This window comes from Chelonoidis abingdonii, chromosome 1 (assembly GCF_003597395.2).
Source record: "Chelonoidis abingdonii isolate Lonesome George chromosome 1, CheloAbing_2.0, whole genome shotgun sequence".
In the NCBI taxonomy this organism is placed as follows: domain Eukaryota; kingdom Metazoa; phylum Chordata; order Testudines; family Testudinidae; genus Chelonoidis; species Chelonoidis abingdonii.
The window spans coordinates 317,030,951-317,046,872 of record NC_133769.1 but is presented as its reverse complement, the minus strand read 5'-3'; the positions used below and the strand labels follow the sequence as shown (position 1 = coordinate 317,046,872).

Below are 15,922 nucleotides of genomic sequence, written 5' to 3'. Positions count from 1 at the left end.
CCTCCACTAGCTATTGTCCGTGAGTTATTCTGAGTCTGATTTGGCATGGTAAACAGCACCCCTTTTTTCCTAGTGACTATACAACACTGATTTTGTTCTCCGTGATCTTTTGTAGAGTGGGATGGCCTCACAAGTTTTTATCTTGAGTGGGCTCCTCTCACAGAAGTGGTGACCCTTTGGGACCCAAGTTTGTTTCTGGTTCCTCACACATTTGTTTGTGAGGTATTACTACTACTCAGAGTTCTTACAGGGCGCACCACGCAGGATGGCTCAGCAATCTACTTTTACTGGACTGACTCTCAATTAACTTCTCCTCCTTCAGACTCACAGCTGGTCCAGGAGCAGCAAACACCTGGAGTTAGGGCAGTGCCAGGATGCAGCCTTTAGGACCCAATTCGGTGACCACTGAAGTAAATGAAAAGACTTCTATTGACTTCAGTGGGTTTTGTCTCTATCCCTGTGGAGGAACCAAGGGGCCACATATGTATGTATACATGCAGCCAAGTCACTAAACACCCAGCTGTGCACGCAAACATGCGGTTGTGTAATTATTCAATTTGTATACGAAGATGTCTAGGTAAATGGATGTACATGTAAATTATACAGGTGCCTTTTTAGAGATATTTTGAAAATCTGGCCTTTTTGCACCTTAATTTTGCCAAACCCTATAATTTTTTTAATAACCAATGAATTAGGAGAATTTTAACTCTATTTGGGCATTTTGGCTTGTAAATTATCCAGTTTCTCCTCCCTTGGTTTTCACACCTCAACTGCTAGAACAGGGCCTCATCCTCTCTGATTGAACTAACCTCATTGTCTCTAGCTTGCCTGCATATATATACCTGCCCCTGGAAATTTCCACTACATGCATCTGACGAAGTGGGTATTCACCCATGAAAGCTCATGCTCCAAAATGTCTGTTAGTCTATAAGGTGCCACAGGATTCTTTGCTGCTTTTACAGATCCAGACTAACACGGCTACCCCCTCTGATACTATCCAGTCATGAGAACAAAGAAATTTAAACTGGAAATAAAATACAACATTCCTAGATGAGTGTCTCCATCTCTCTGTACTAAGCACTCTTCCCAATTAAATAGCCAGGGAAAGTTACATTGGCACTGCTGAAAGAAGAACATGAAGCACATGAACACCATGTTCATGTGTTCAGGTTTCCAGAAGCTATGGGCTTGGTGCATGAATTACTAGGTGACATTTTATGATCTATGTTGTGCAAGAGGTCAGACTAGATGATCATAATGGCTCCTTTCGGCCTTAAAATGTATCACTTTTTTAGGAAAACAGGGTTTTGACTATGCTCTCAGATATATCAGTATAAATTAGCAGTAACCACTAAAGTGACCAGTGTAAGGAAGACCAGAAGTGCCCTTCTTATACCTTATGCCTGTGTGAACTCACCAGTGTAAGCAAGATCAGAATCTTATACCTAGTGAAACTGCACTAGAAACTGAACAGAACAGTTCCATCCCCACTAATGTCATCATAAAATAACAAGAGGAGCAGTGTTCAAGACTAGAACTTTCATCAAAAGTTTGCCTGGAGAGATAGCAAGACCCTCACAGGAACAAAGTTACTTGTATTGAAGATGAAATTTTAAAGTAACTGTGGTTCTACATCAGAGGTGGGCAAACTACAGCCCGTGGGCTACATCCGTCCTGCAGGACCGTCCTGCCCAGCCCTTGAGTTCCCGGGGAGGCTAACCCCTGGCCTCTACCCTGCTGCCCCCTCCCTCCCCTGCAGCTCCGCTGCCGCACGGGCAGCGTTCTGGGTGCTGGGGTTGCGCACTCCTGTCAAGTAGAGCGGCAGCATGTCTGGCTCCAGCTGAGCGGCGTGGCTGCCAGACATCCTGTTCTGAGTGGCATGGTAAGGGGGCTGTGGGGTTGGATAAGGAGTGGGGAATCCAAGGGGAAATCAGGGGACAGGGAGCAGGGGGCGGTTGGATGGGGCAGAGGTTCTGGGGGTTGTCAGGGGATGGGGGACGGAGGATGGGGCGGTTGGATAAATGTGGGAGTCCTGGGGGGGGCCTGTCAGGGGGTGGGGGTGTGAATAGGGGTCAGATGATGGGGAAAAGGGGGGTTGGATAGGCGTGGGATCCTGGGGGGCCTGTCAAAGGGCAGGAGTGTGGATAGGGGTCAGAGCAATCAGGGGACTGGGAGAAGGGAAGTTGGCTAGAGAGTGGGGTCCTTGGGGCGGTTGCGGGGGGTCCTGGGAGGGGGCGGTTAGGGGACAAGGATTGGGGGGGTTGGATGAGTTGGAGGTTCTGAGGGGGGCAGTCAGGGGCTGAGAAGTGGGAGGGGTCCGATAGGGGTTGGGGGCCAGGCTCTTTGGGGAGGCACAGCCTTCCCTACCTGGCCCTCCATACATTTTTGCAACCCCGATGTGGTCCTTGGGCCAAAAAGTTTGCCCATCACTGTTCTACACTCTGGGGAATTGAAAGACTTGAGGTAAACACAGTCTTGTTATGAAATATGCCTTATGCTTCTTAAACCTTAAAACATGAGGGGAAAACACATTTACTGGTTTGATCAGCTTGCTTGGATCTTGGAATTCCTGAGGCAGATTAGCATCCAATAGTAAAGAAACACAGCTCTTAATACACTGGAATGTGTTTTAATTGGAATGCAGTACCAGGCTATAGATAGAAAAAAGAAGGGCTAAAAACTCCTTTCTTGTCTATCCCCAACTTCCCTATCTTCCTTTCTCCAGTTTCCTGTTCCGACTTCCTTTACCATTGTTACATGACATAAAAAAGAATCACTGGAAGAGTTGCTTTCTTGAAACACTGAATGAGGTGCTTTATTATAATAAGGAAAACAGAATTACCCTTAAAAGTACTCAGTCCTTCTCTTTGAATTTTTTTCCTAGACTCTTTCGCAGCCCTCTCCTACCTGATTTCCTGCTACAGATCTAATGAAACACTAAATATATCCTCACATTCCCCTTCTTTTTCTCACTAAAATGTCCTTGCTTCTAAGCTGAGGAATGTTCTACTTGGGAATTTTCCTTCTCCCCTCCCCAACCAACTGTTAACTTCTTCCCTAAGGTTTGTTAGTATTCTGTATTGAATGGATTGCTCATGAAAGGGGTTGTACTGATAATCTTGGAAACCAGACTTCTAGCTACAGAACAATTACAGTGCTGCCAATTCCTGCAATTTTATCACAAGCCTTTTCATAGCTAGTGTTATTTCAGGCCTCATCTCCTAAAGTCATGTGATTACTTGAGAATCTAAGCTTTAGTTAAAAACCAAGTCAGTTTCTAGGCCTCATAGCTGTGGAGAAAAACTTGAAAAGTTTGACCCTAAAGTTTCAAACCCTAAAGTTTCAAACAACACAAGATAAAGACAAAGAAATCCTTGGTGATGATTTTTAAAAAATCTCAGTGCTTTTAAGACAATCTCAGGGGGTTAATTTATGATTTTGGAGCATTTGGGGTAGCAATACTGCAGTTACATTGGGGACAGCTGCCATGGCAGCTTTCCCCTACTGCTGCGCCTTAATCTTGTTCAGAAAGGATCACGTCTAGGGGAGAGTGGTTCAGCCCCCCATACCAATTCAATCCTTGATCCCTCTGCTGGCAAAGCTGACAGAGGTGCCAACAGATGTCAGATATGCGCGTGATTTTCGTAACACAGACTGTCTAGCAAAGAGAAGATTTCACTATTCTACAGCTTCTTGTGGCATCTAGAAACTAGCTTCACTCACCCACTTCCTTTACTCTGTTTCTCAGTGTCCCTTGTACGCAGTCATCTGTCATGGTTAGAAGTCAAGCTAAAATCATGGAAACAGGAGATGGAAAAGACTTAGGTAACTTTGCAAATTCCTTGGCCAATACAGGCTTGCTCCCAAGTGCACCTTCAGACTAATTTTTAAAGATTCAAGCAATTCTATCATTTCCTTTGGGATTCCATTCCATGAGTTAGTAGCTATTCCTGATAGAAAATTTTATTCAGCTCACATTTTTCTTTGTTCATTTGCATCTGATTTCTCTTAGTTACACTTGCTTGGACTAATCCAAACAATTCCCCTCTCTCCTTGCTATTCCTACCTTTTAAACACTATGATGTCCTGTTTAACTTCCAACTTTGGTAACTAAATTCGAACTACTACTGTTTCAGTTGGTGCTTCCCTTCTCTTCCTAAAAACAGTTGTGCAGTGTTGTGGTGTTAGCACGTGTCATACCAGAAGTGGCTGCATTTCAGTGGTGAATTAGTAATATCAAGGGGCACAGTTGTAGAGATCTTACCCATTTGAGCGCTCCTCTTGAAATCAGTATGAATACTGGTGGAGCAAGGTATTAATCAACATGAGTAAGGATTGCAGAATCAGGGCCTCTGTACCATGCCCAGAATATACTCTGTATACTATTTACCAACATTTAAAGACCACTGGGTACCTTCATAATGAAAAATGACATTATACATTATTTTTTGCATACTAGACCAATTGCATGTAAAAAAATCTTCAAGCAATGCAATTTTCTTTTCCCCAGTAAACTCAACCATGGACGTAATCCTCCTAATGCATAGCTGTTAGCTCTGCTTCAACATTAGAATTACATCACATATGAATGCTGTGCAAACATGAGAGCTGAGTTCACTATTGTTTCTCCAAAGTTTTGGCAGGTATTTTGTCAGTTCCCTAATGATGATTTTAACAGCTAGTAGCCTTTTTTGCAAAGCCTTTTATAAAAGGCCCTAAATATGTGTAGATCTTCATTAATGCTGTAGTTGCTCCCAGAGAGATTTATGTCAAACATAGTTTTCCTATTGTACAAAAGGTATTGCTTTCTAGCTAATGACGCAGCACTTATTATTAGACCTGAGATTTCTGACAGGCACCTGCTAATGAAAAGGGAAACTGCAGAATAACTATTCAAAAAATAGATCTCTAGGGAGGTAGTATAGGATATATATCATAAACAACACCCAGTAGCTAACACTAAAAGTTGTGTATGTGGCAGCTTTATAAATCATAGAGGACTGTATCAGGCCATTGCAAAGAGCAAAGGGACAAAACGGTACCATAAAATAAACGAAGCATCAGCTACTAGCTGCTGATTTATGGATAAACCAAATCTACTGAAAGATTTTTGCAAAGGAAATAGCTTTACTTTTACCTTCTCAAGTCTTCTATGGGCTCCTCTGCTGCCCCCTGATGGCACTGTGAAACCCTGCAATTGGTGGGTTGAGGAGCAAGCCGAATGTGGGAGTATATAGGAAATAATTATAATCCGCTCTCCTCACAACTAGAAACAGCAGAGGAGCTGCCTGGCGGCAGCAGAGGAATTTGAGTAATGATAGAGAGAAAAGGTGTGTGCAACAGAGAGAGAAAGAGATGGAATGAAAAGAAACCACGATCACGTAAAGCCAGCTAACTGAAAGCAGAGTCCCTGGAAGCAGAGTATGACTATAGTGTAACACATGATCTGACTTTCACAATATACTTTTGTTGAAGAATCTATTTTGTGATTTCTCATTCCAGACTTCCATTGGTTTAACAAGGTGAGTTAAAGTTAAAGTCCTTTCAGGTATGATAAATTCATTGGAACGATGCTGATTTGCCAGGAATGTTTGCAGAATAAAGGACAGTGTTGCATTTTATACTTAGTCAGGAAGAAATGGACTGCAAACCAGTATGGTAGAAATGGTTTTCAGAATATTTAAAAAATCCTCAAGAGTCTATGCAGTGAGATGAACATGTTTCTATTGCTAAAGGATTTGGGGTCTTGGGGCAAAGCCTATCTGACTGAGCTATCAGGAATTGTAGATCTACAGTGCAGTGGACTGAGAATTTAGAAAGCAACAGAGTGTCTTCCTGTTTTATTCCTCAAAAATGTGAGGGATTTGGAATTGATTGAAAGTGCAGCTTATTTTGTGCAGCCAAAGTATATTTTGAGAAATCAAATAATAGACCAATTTGGAATCTGTTCTTTATTTGGATAACTAGTGATGGGAACAGTGTAAAAGGAGATTTACAAATGCAGAGGGGTCAGGCATGTTCACAGGAGAGAGAATCATTCTTATTTTGGTGAACACAACTCTGAAAATGTAAGGTTAGGACAGAAACCATCAGCAGCAAACCAGTTCAAAGTTAAAGCAACCTTGGGCTGGGTTTACAGATGGGTCTGAGCTACATAGACTTCGCATTACTGCCTGGAGGAATAAGGGATAGAGTTTTAGAACCAGGGGAGCAATATCTGAGAAAGTGTTAGCATGTCATGAGTTTGCTGCAATTCGAGCCCCCCCCCAAAGCCAACATTCTGGGGCAACCTTGGCCCCCTCCATCGGCACAGCTAGCACAAAAGGGAGAGGGACTGGAGCAGGTCAGCTGTGCTGAGACTGAGCAGGATATGGAGAGAAAATATATCTCCATGAGCTCTGCTCTATGGATTCCATCTTTGCTATCACCTGGGAACAGCAGGCCAGGGAGTGGCCAAAGGATCTGCAGCTACGTAGATCCACCGGCCAAATTTCCCCATATAGGGCCATGCAGCTGCTTTGACAGCTACTGTGACCATCCCCATGGTGGCTGAATAACTTGTCCCCTTGGCTTGAGATGCTCTACCTTACACCTGTGCAGCACAAGAATAACTCCATTTGAGGCAATGAAGTGACACCAGTGTAAAACTGATGTAAGGAGGATCACAGTGCGGGCCTTTTGTCTCTAAGTTTAGCCAGTTGTGTCTGGGTTTTTCATTACCTGTGGTACCATCAGGTGATTTTCTGAGACCTGCTGGCAAAACGAGGGTGCCTATCTGCATTACTGTAGCATTCCATAAGCCTCTACACTCTGTACTGATTCGGTGTAGTTTTTAGTGGTCATTTAAATTTTAATTTCTTATAATGGCAGTTTTCCAAAGGAAATTACCCCTTAATTTGCCTGGCAACTGAGTTGCTCCTTCTCATCTGTTACAGCTAATTACATACAGTAAATGCTTTTGTCTGTAATATGCATTGCGATCCTGCAGATAGGCAGTTTTTTGGAATGATTACCCGTAGACTTTATAGCACTTTCCAAAGCATAGATTAATCATATAGGTTTCAAATCCACCCTGATAAATGGGTGCATGTCACTTGTAATCTGGTGAAATTATCTCAAGGTTATGTGCATATGCCCTGTTGTGTGTGTACCTATGAAACCATCATGCCTTTTGCTTTCTTAGTATTATGTCTTTACATTTTTTAAGAACTCTTCCTCTGTGCAGAACTCAGTTTTAGCCATGTAATCGGATGGCTGTAATTGCTGAGGCAAGCCACTAGAAGGAGACATGATAACATAGATTCATAGATTCATAGACTCTAGGACTGGAAGGGACCTCGAGAGGTCATCGAGTCCAGTCCCCTGCCCTCATGGCAGGACCAAATACTGTCTAGACCATCCCTGATAGACATTTATCTAACCTACTCTTAAATATCTCCAGAGATGGAGATTCCACAACCTCCCTAGGCAATTTATTCCAGTGTTTAACTACCCTGACAGTTAGGAACTTTTTCCTAATGTCCAACCTAAATCTCCCTTGCTGCAGTTTAAGCCCATTGCTTCTTGTTCTATTATTAGAGGCTAAGGTGAACAAGTTTTCTCCATCCTCCTGATGACACCCTTTTAGGTACCTGAAAACTGCTATCATGTCCCCTCTCAGGCTTCTCTTTTCCAAACTAAATAAACCCAATTCTTTCAGCCTTCCTTCATAGGTCATGTTCTCAAGACCTTTAATCATTCTTATTGCTCTTCTCTGGACCCTCTCCAATTTCTCCACTGATATACACACATATACTGAGTCTATTGCATTTACTTTATTGTAGTTTTTCTTTAAAACCAAAGTCATTTTAGACTGAGGGTACGTTTTGCTCTCTCTGTGTGGAAATATAGCCTGTGCAGCCACAGGAGTTGTTCGTTTGTCCATGATAATTTGATAATCAGAGGTGTGCTGGCTTTTTTTTTTTTAATGCATTGGTAAAGAATAGGTAAAGTAGTTTTAGCAAAAAGTACAACTATAAAAGTATTTTCTGTTAAAATATTGGGTGTTTATATTTTTTCTCATAATGGCCAAAGTGATTTAATTAGATCATTTTAGGATATGCCACTAGCCATGACTTGTTTCTAAAAGCAAAGTCTAATTTTGGATTGTTCAGGAATAAAACTTACAACCAATGCCCTCAGTTTAATCCATTCTTTTCTACATTTAAAACTGGCCTCTCGTGTGGTTTTATAAGAGTATATATTTTTACTTTGGTAAAGAGTTATGAAGCCTTTTGCTCTGCATTGTTGTTTTGAGCCAGGAGGTCTTGCTAGCATTTTGAAAATTGTATACAGCCTATCATTACTACATTGTTACCTCCACCCACCTTTGACCACTAAGTGCACTTCACGGCCAGTTTCTTTCTTTTAAAAAAACCTGTCAATTGTTGCAATCCAAAAGCGCAATATTTGCTCTTCAGAAGTATCTTTATGAGCCAGGGATGGTTTTAGTGGCATGCTGAGTGTGAGGGGGAGGGAGGGAATGGGGTGAACTCCCCCAGAAGCGGGTCACTTCTGACCAGCCATCATCTTACTGTGGCCAAACGAAAAGAGTCAGCTTTTGCCAAAAGTTACCACTCAGCGTTTTCTGAGATAAAACAGTGGGGTCTTCTGAGAGTGAGGGAAGGGTGGTAACACAGATACAACTGTGTAAAAATTGCTGGCAAATTAGTTTTTAAATGTATCCTCTTTATTTATTACCCTTTTAAAAATCACTGTCTTTCTTAGTAGTGGCCTTGAATCCTACACTGTGCAGACAGGGAGTGTAGTACATGGTATAAAGACATGAGCAAGACAGGGGGCACAGGGGAAGCTGATCCTGCATTAATGAAAGCTCTGCTGTGTGGCTGCCAGAATGCTCCTGACTAATAACAGCAGCAAGGCCAAAGAGGAGCAGTTAGCTAAGTGCCTTCTTTGCACTCTGCGGATGGCACTGAATTCCTCTTTTTCAGACACACCCAGTTGTGCACCCCCACATCTCTCTCCTTTTTGGCCATGCATGCTACTCCATTTCTATACAGTCTCCTCTCATTTACACCCATGTCACATGGTTGATTTCAGTGGCGTTACTCCAGATTTATACCAATGTCATGTGGGAGGTGAATCAAGCCTTTAACATTCAGTTTATAGTGGTGCTAGATTCGCTGGTATGCTCTGGCTACTTGTTTCTGCTCCAGCAATCTGGGTGTGCAGCTGCTTTGAGTGACTGGGGTAGGCACAAAGCTGCTAAAGCAAAAAAGTGAATCTGGCCCATCATATCTAGTTCATTAAAAACACAATTTATTATTGTAATACCCTTATTATTTCTATCTCTAGAGAACACCAGACAGTGATCACCAATGGCTGCTGGCCTGGAGAAAGCGTGTCACCGGTGCATATCTAAAATTGCCAGCAATGGTAAGTCACAGCTGTAAAAGTAATCACCTTCTATTACTTAAATGGCCCTGTGATTACTATAGTTAGAAAAATGGGCTAATACCAAGTTCATTGCAAGTTAAGGGCATGAGAGTTTAGGCAGCTGTACCACCTTCTGCTATGATCTCACCAGAATTGACAAACTAAGGGCCTGACTCAAGCCCAGGTAAGTCAGTGGGGGCTCTGGGCATTGGATCAAGCCCAAATGGTCTCCTCCTGCCTGGTGTGAGGTTATGACAACTCCTACCCAAATCAATTAACACCTCACAGGAGGGACTCAGCAAGCGGCAGGACTGGGTCTTAAATGCAGGTGGTCCTGGTCAGTACGTAGATGGGAGAATCTCAAACTTCTGATTCTGCCTTCTGAGTGAGCACTAAACCAATGTCCCAGCCTGATGTTAGCAGGCACATTGGTGCTGCAGATGTGATGTAAAACTGAGGTCCAGGTACAGAAGAACCCATGGCCACACAAGGTATGTTAACTCTAGTGTCCTGGTCAAATTAAATTTTATAAATACATTCTGCCTAGCTAATTTCCCTCTGCAATTTCCATTGGATCCAGCACTTTTCTTCCGTGGCTGAAGTGTTGTTGTATCCGTGTGTTTTAGAGAAACAGATTGGTAGACAGACGTACTGTACTAACGACTGTACATATAAAGCACTCCTCTGCTGTGGTGCTTGCCTGGAAATGAAAAACACCTTAAAACACTTTACAATGTACTGCACTGCAGAGCCAAATCTAGTGTCATTCTTTTCAAATTGGGTCCTACGCATGATTTGCCTTAGACTTACAATGGAGAACAGCTATAAAAAATAGTGCAGGTTGACATCTTGTGGAAATGAGTCTCATACCTTATGACCTGCCATCACAAAATCACAACCAGCTTTTGAGCCAAAGTACAATGACCAGATCCCAAAAGTCACGTGATATTAGACTCAAACACCTGCCAGGGCAAGTCTCACTTCAATTGTAAGCTCTTTGGGAAAGGGACTATCTGTTTGCTCCATGTTTGAGCAGCACCTGGTACAATGTGGTTCTGAGCCATGTCTAGGGCTCCTAGGCCCCACGGTGATTTTATTAACACTAATGGAGGATTTCTCCAGTATGGCCTGGGCTTATGCAATTCAAGGCTTTAAAACCAACAGCCTTGGTTACAGCCATCTTAAAAATCATTCTGTTATTTTACAGGGTGTCAGGGTAAAGATAACGAATATGGAGTGGGGTCTAATGTGATCTTGGCTGCTCCCCAGTCCTGTGAGCAGGCATGCCACTGCATTCTACACTATTGACAAGTGGTGGTGAAGCCCTGGTAAGAGGCTGATCAGAGGGTAAATAAGGTCACACCTGTACATTTTATGAGAAATTTTTTCCTCACAGCATAAGACCCAGCCCATGGCATGGGAGTGGCCAACAGGAAAACTAAATCCTTAACCTGGCTTCTGACTATGTCTCCTTTGTGTGCTGTCCTCCAAATTCCTAGTGCCTTTACTTTAAACCCATGATATTTTCTAAATCCAGAGTCTCACATTCAGTTATGAGAAAAAGAAAATTTCTTTATATTATTTTCCCACTCAACATAACTGAAACCTCACCCAAACCAATTATTGTATTCCTCAGACTGCAGTTGCTACTCTGGGGTCTCATATGGATGCTTTTGGCTCCAGTTGACAGAGCTCCCTGAAAACTCAGAATAAATGTCCATGAATGATTAAGCCACTACACTCCTTGTTCCATAACAAAATGACCTAAAATCTACAACCCCCTGAAATAGTCTTCCACAAAGATTATGATAATATACAGAGTCTCAAAAGCTAAATTATACTCTAAAGTTACTGATTCTAATACATTAGAACTTCAGCTAAATATTTCGCACCAATCTCCTGTCCAGTTCTTCAAATGTAGCCTAAAATAGTCTCACTGAAAGCAATTCAGTCAGAAAGACTTTGCTGCTATTAAATCACCCTACTGCTACTCTGTCAAATGGCACAGCAAGAGCCCACACTGAATCTTACCTTCTCCCCTGAGGAGGTATCAAATACCAACTGCCTAGGTGAAAAACCCCACCAAGTTACAGAGGGCTGTCATCTAAGTAAGGACCACGCCTGACTTGACCTAGGTTGTGAAATCTGACAAGATCCCACTCTGAGGAAATAGAACTGTAGCAACACTGCTGGGCCAGATTCTCTGTTCCCATCTCTTCTCTTTGCATTGCTCCAGTTACACAAAGGGACTAGAAAGCAGAGACCAGTCCCCACTGACTGACTGAGGATTCACTTGGTGGGGAACAGTCTCCCAGCTCACGTAGAGCTTCTATGTCACCCCCACCAATAAAGAGCATAAGGAGTAGTGAGGAGGTGTGTCCAGAGCACTCTGATCTGGCTTTACTTATTTCGCAAGTGGCTGCTTGGGAGCTGTGACCATCTGGCACAATTTAGAGAATCCCCCAGTCTGCTCTAAACTCCACCAGCGCAGTGGCAGATTCAGAACTGCATCAAGAAACAAGATACTTCAGCAACCTGACAGCTCTCCATCACCTTTGTGGCCACCTGTGGAAACTATGCACAGCAGAGAATCTTGGCCGTCATTTTTACCCCTCTCTGGATTTCAGGACAAAAAGGGCAGAGGCAGTGTATTTTTAGATTTCTGTTCCTACCACAGAAACAATTGAAATGTTACTATTTTCTGTTGGTGTTATAGTGCCATCAGGGCTTCAGGGGTGACTGTTGGAATAAATTACCCTTTTTAAAATTAAAAAATGGGTTTGATTCTAATCTTACATACACTGACTTGAGTCAGGAGTAACTCCATGGAAGTCCATAAAGTTACCCCAGTGTAAAGCAGCTCAGAATCAGGCCCATTGCATTCTGGCACTGCAGTTGAGCTGTCAGAATTCCTCCATCCATACTCTAAGATGAGGCTTTTGCTTATATTTAAGTGCAAAACTCAACTCAACCTTAGCTATGGGTCATCTGTGCGACTGGTGCCTCCAAAATGGATTTTTTCATTAATTACAACACAAATGCTAATTAATCTCAACTTCACATTTCTCATTGCCCTTTAAATATTTTTCAGAAAGCATTCATGAAGAGGCCAGTTCTGATGCCAGATATAAACCTAATGGTTTAATGATATTTAAATAGTCAGCATACCAGCACAGCATCATTTGAAATTCCTCTCTCTCTCTCTCTCTCTTTTTTTTTTGGTACAATACATTAGGCTCAGAGCATCAGGGCAAACTCTAGTTAAGTGGCCAAAAGGAATTAGAGCCAATTTTCAATTCCAGTTGTACTGCAAAGCAAATGGGTGATATACTGTGGTTCTTCGTTCGGTTATTGCAAAAATCCTGTTCAGATGTGATTGATGCTAATATACCTTATCATATTGTGATTTTCAGCAGTTAAGGGGCTATATAGAACAAACAACCTTTTATAGCTAAATGGAAACCAGCTGTCCACTATTAGAGCTGCACTGTTAGACACTGAGGTGAGGACGATCAGGCCTAGTGGTTGGAGCTAAGGGACAGAGGCTAAATCTGGAGTCAAGAACAGAGCTGGAACAAGGCAAAAGTAGGTCCGGGTGCTAGGCTGGGGCAGGCTGAGGCCTGTGGAGTTTCTCACCACTGTCAGGCAAATGATTGTTCTGAGCCATGAAGCAACATTGAACAGACCCAGGCTTCTCTTTCCCCTGTGAGGCGCTTACACCTGCTCTGAGGCCTGGTCTACACTACGCATTTATACCGAATTTAGCAGCATTAAACCGATTTAACCCTGCACCCGTCCACACAACGAAGCCCTTTATATCGATATAAAGGGCTCTTAAAACTGATTTCTGTACTCCTCCCTGACAAGGGGAGTAGCACTGAAATCGGTATTGCCATGTTGGATTAGGGTTAGTGTGGCCGCAATTCGACAGTATTGGCCTCCGGGCGGATCCCACAGTGCACCGTTGTGACCGCTCTGGAAAGTCATCTGAACTCGGATGCACTGGCCAAGTAGACAGGAAAAACTCCGCGAACTTTTGAATTTCATTTCCTGTTTGGCCAGTGTGGAGAGCTCACCAGCACAAGTGACCACGCAGAGCTCATCAGCACAGGTAACAATGCAGTCTCCTGAGAATCGAAAAAGAGCTCTGGCATGGACTGCACGGGAGGTACTGGATCTGATCGCTGTATGAGGAGAGGATTCCGTGCTAATAGAACTCCGTTCCAAAAGACGAAATGGAAAAACATTTGAAAAAATTTCCAAGGCCATGATGCAGAGAGGCCACACCAGGGACTCAATACAGTGCCGTGTGAAAGTTAAGGAGCTCAGACAAGCCTACCAGAAAACCAAAGAAGCAAACCATAGTTCCTGGAGTCTCCCCACCACCTATTGGAATCGTGAAATCCTAGTGCTGATGGGGCAAAAACTGTCGCGGGTGTTCTGGTAACAGCCCGCACCCCTCCCTCCATGAAGTAGCAGGAGAATCCGTTTCGTGCCTTTCGCTGGGAACTGTGCAACCCATAGCAGGGCTCAAGACAGCAAATCATGACGTAATGTAAATACCATCGCGCATTCTTGGCATCACATGCGAACCGGACCTGCAAAGTAGGAGGAGGAGGAGACTATGGCAGCGTGGGGCTGGGAGGAGACGAGCATGGATACAGAATTCCTCCACATGTGGCCCCTACACTTTAGAACATGTGGGTAATGAGGGGCAGGTTCTAGCCAATTGAATAGCCAATTTGGGCCGGGGAACACAGCACAGACTGGTGGGACTGCATAGTGTTGCCGGTGGGGCATTCCAGGGCGCGAAACTTCGCATGCTTTGGAACATTGCTTCCCCTGCCCTGAAATGCCCTAAACCAGATGAGAGCAGCCTCAATTGAAAGCGAGTTGCAATAGCCTGTGGAGCTTGCAGATGCCAGACAGCTACATCAGTGGAATCAATTTCTGGGTGGGCACAATCTACTGTTAGGGCTTGTCGATGCAAGTAGCAAACATCTCTAGCCTGCTGCTACGAAAGTTTGACTCTGGGAAGTGCGCAGAGTCAGCAGGATGGGCTTGCTGCAATGGGATTCCCTACTGTGGGTGGGGCATAGATGGAACCCATCCCTATCTTGCACCGGAGAGCAACCAGGGCACCGTCAGTACTATAACCAAAGGGTACTTTCCATGTGCTGCAAGCACTGGTGGATACAAGGGAGGTTACCAAATCACGTGGGATGGCGTGGAAGGGTTCTGATGCTCCGTCTTCAGGAACACTAACTCGTTTAAATGGCTGCGACAAGGGATAGCTTCCAGACCAGAATTGACAGTGGGGTGTTGAAAGCCTGTAGTTGGAGTCCTGGGACCAGGCCACACTTGATGCATGGCTATGAACCCAACCAGGCAGCCTGGAACAGTGTCAGGAGTTGTTTCCAACACAGGCTGGGCAAACTGCGAATGGTGGTGAGTGCATTGGCGTTTAAGCGCACTGAGACGCACCATTACTGTCTCGCCGACAGCTCAGTGAAACCAATGTCCCCAATTGATTACGCTGCTCTGCTGTGTGCCCCAATCTCTGTGCGTAAGGGGAGACCTTTACGGCAGGGCTGGGAGGTGAGGCCAAATACCGGCCGCTGATTACGCCAGCAGACACCAGGCGATTTAGAGAGCACACCAGGAACGCGGGTGCATCAGAGGAAGTTTGAAAACCAGTTCTCATGCGGCCAGGGTACGGTGTGATGTTGTGTTTGTTTCTCCTTGACGAAACCCGCCTCCACCTTGATGACTCATTCCTGTAGCCACCCACCCATCCCCCTTCTGTACGTTGCTTCCTAAGGAAATAAACATATCTAATTTAAAAATAATGTATTTTATTAATTAACTTAAGAAACGAGGGCAAGAACTGACAAAGGTAGCCCCGGTGGCGGTTTGGGGGAGGTAGGGGAAGGAAAGGCCACTAAAATGTCACATAAAATGATAGCCTTTGGTTAGGGCTGTCCACTGGGGTGAATGGCGTCACGGAGCCTCCCCATTGTTCTATCGCTGGTGAGCTGAGGAGCTAAGGACTGGTGAGGGGGAGACAGTTATACAGGGGCTGCAGAGGCACTCTGTGACCTGCTGCCATCCGAAGCTCCACCGCATGCCGGAGCGTGCGTTTGGATCGCACGCAGCAACCAGAGTTATACCCGATACCTTCGATGCTTCCCGCCGCCACTCTCATTCGAGCGTCTCTCCTTCTCTCTCACATGGTCCTCCCCCTCCTGTCTCCTCCACACTCATGGCATTTCCTGTCCTCCGGTCTCATGGCATATTTCCTGGTACTTTTGTTACTCCGTCCTCCACCTCATTCAGAATTGAGCTCTTTCATTGCGGTTTCACGTCCATGATTTCTGCAGAACATTCGTCTTGTGTCTTTTTTCACGCCTATCTGAGATGGCTTCAGGCTTGAGAGGGAGCTTGAATTTGCAGCTGCTGCGGGAAGGGCCCCAGGAGAGATCATGTA

General features: G+C 44.1%; 1 protein-coding gene across 1 annotated transcript in view; it reads left to right on the top strand.

The window, feature by feature from the left end:
• The first annotated feature begins 5,282 nt into the window (after positions 1-5,282).
• The window catches only part of TMEM272 (transmembrane protein 272), a 37,774-nt gene continuing 27,134 nt past the window's right edge, over positions 5,283-15,922 (top strand). Inside the window, exons 1-2 of the mRNA XM_032783968.2 lie at positions 5,283-5,522; positions 9,355-9,435. Coding sequence (XP_032639859.1) covers positions 9,378-9,435 — 58 coding nt within the window. The 5' untranslated portion in view covers positions 5,283-5,522; positions 9,355-9,377. The remainder of the gene's footprint in view (positions 5,523-9,354; positions 9,436-15,922) is intronic.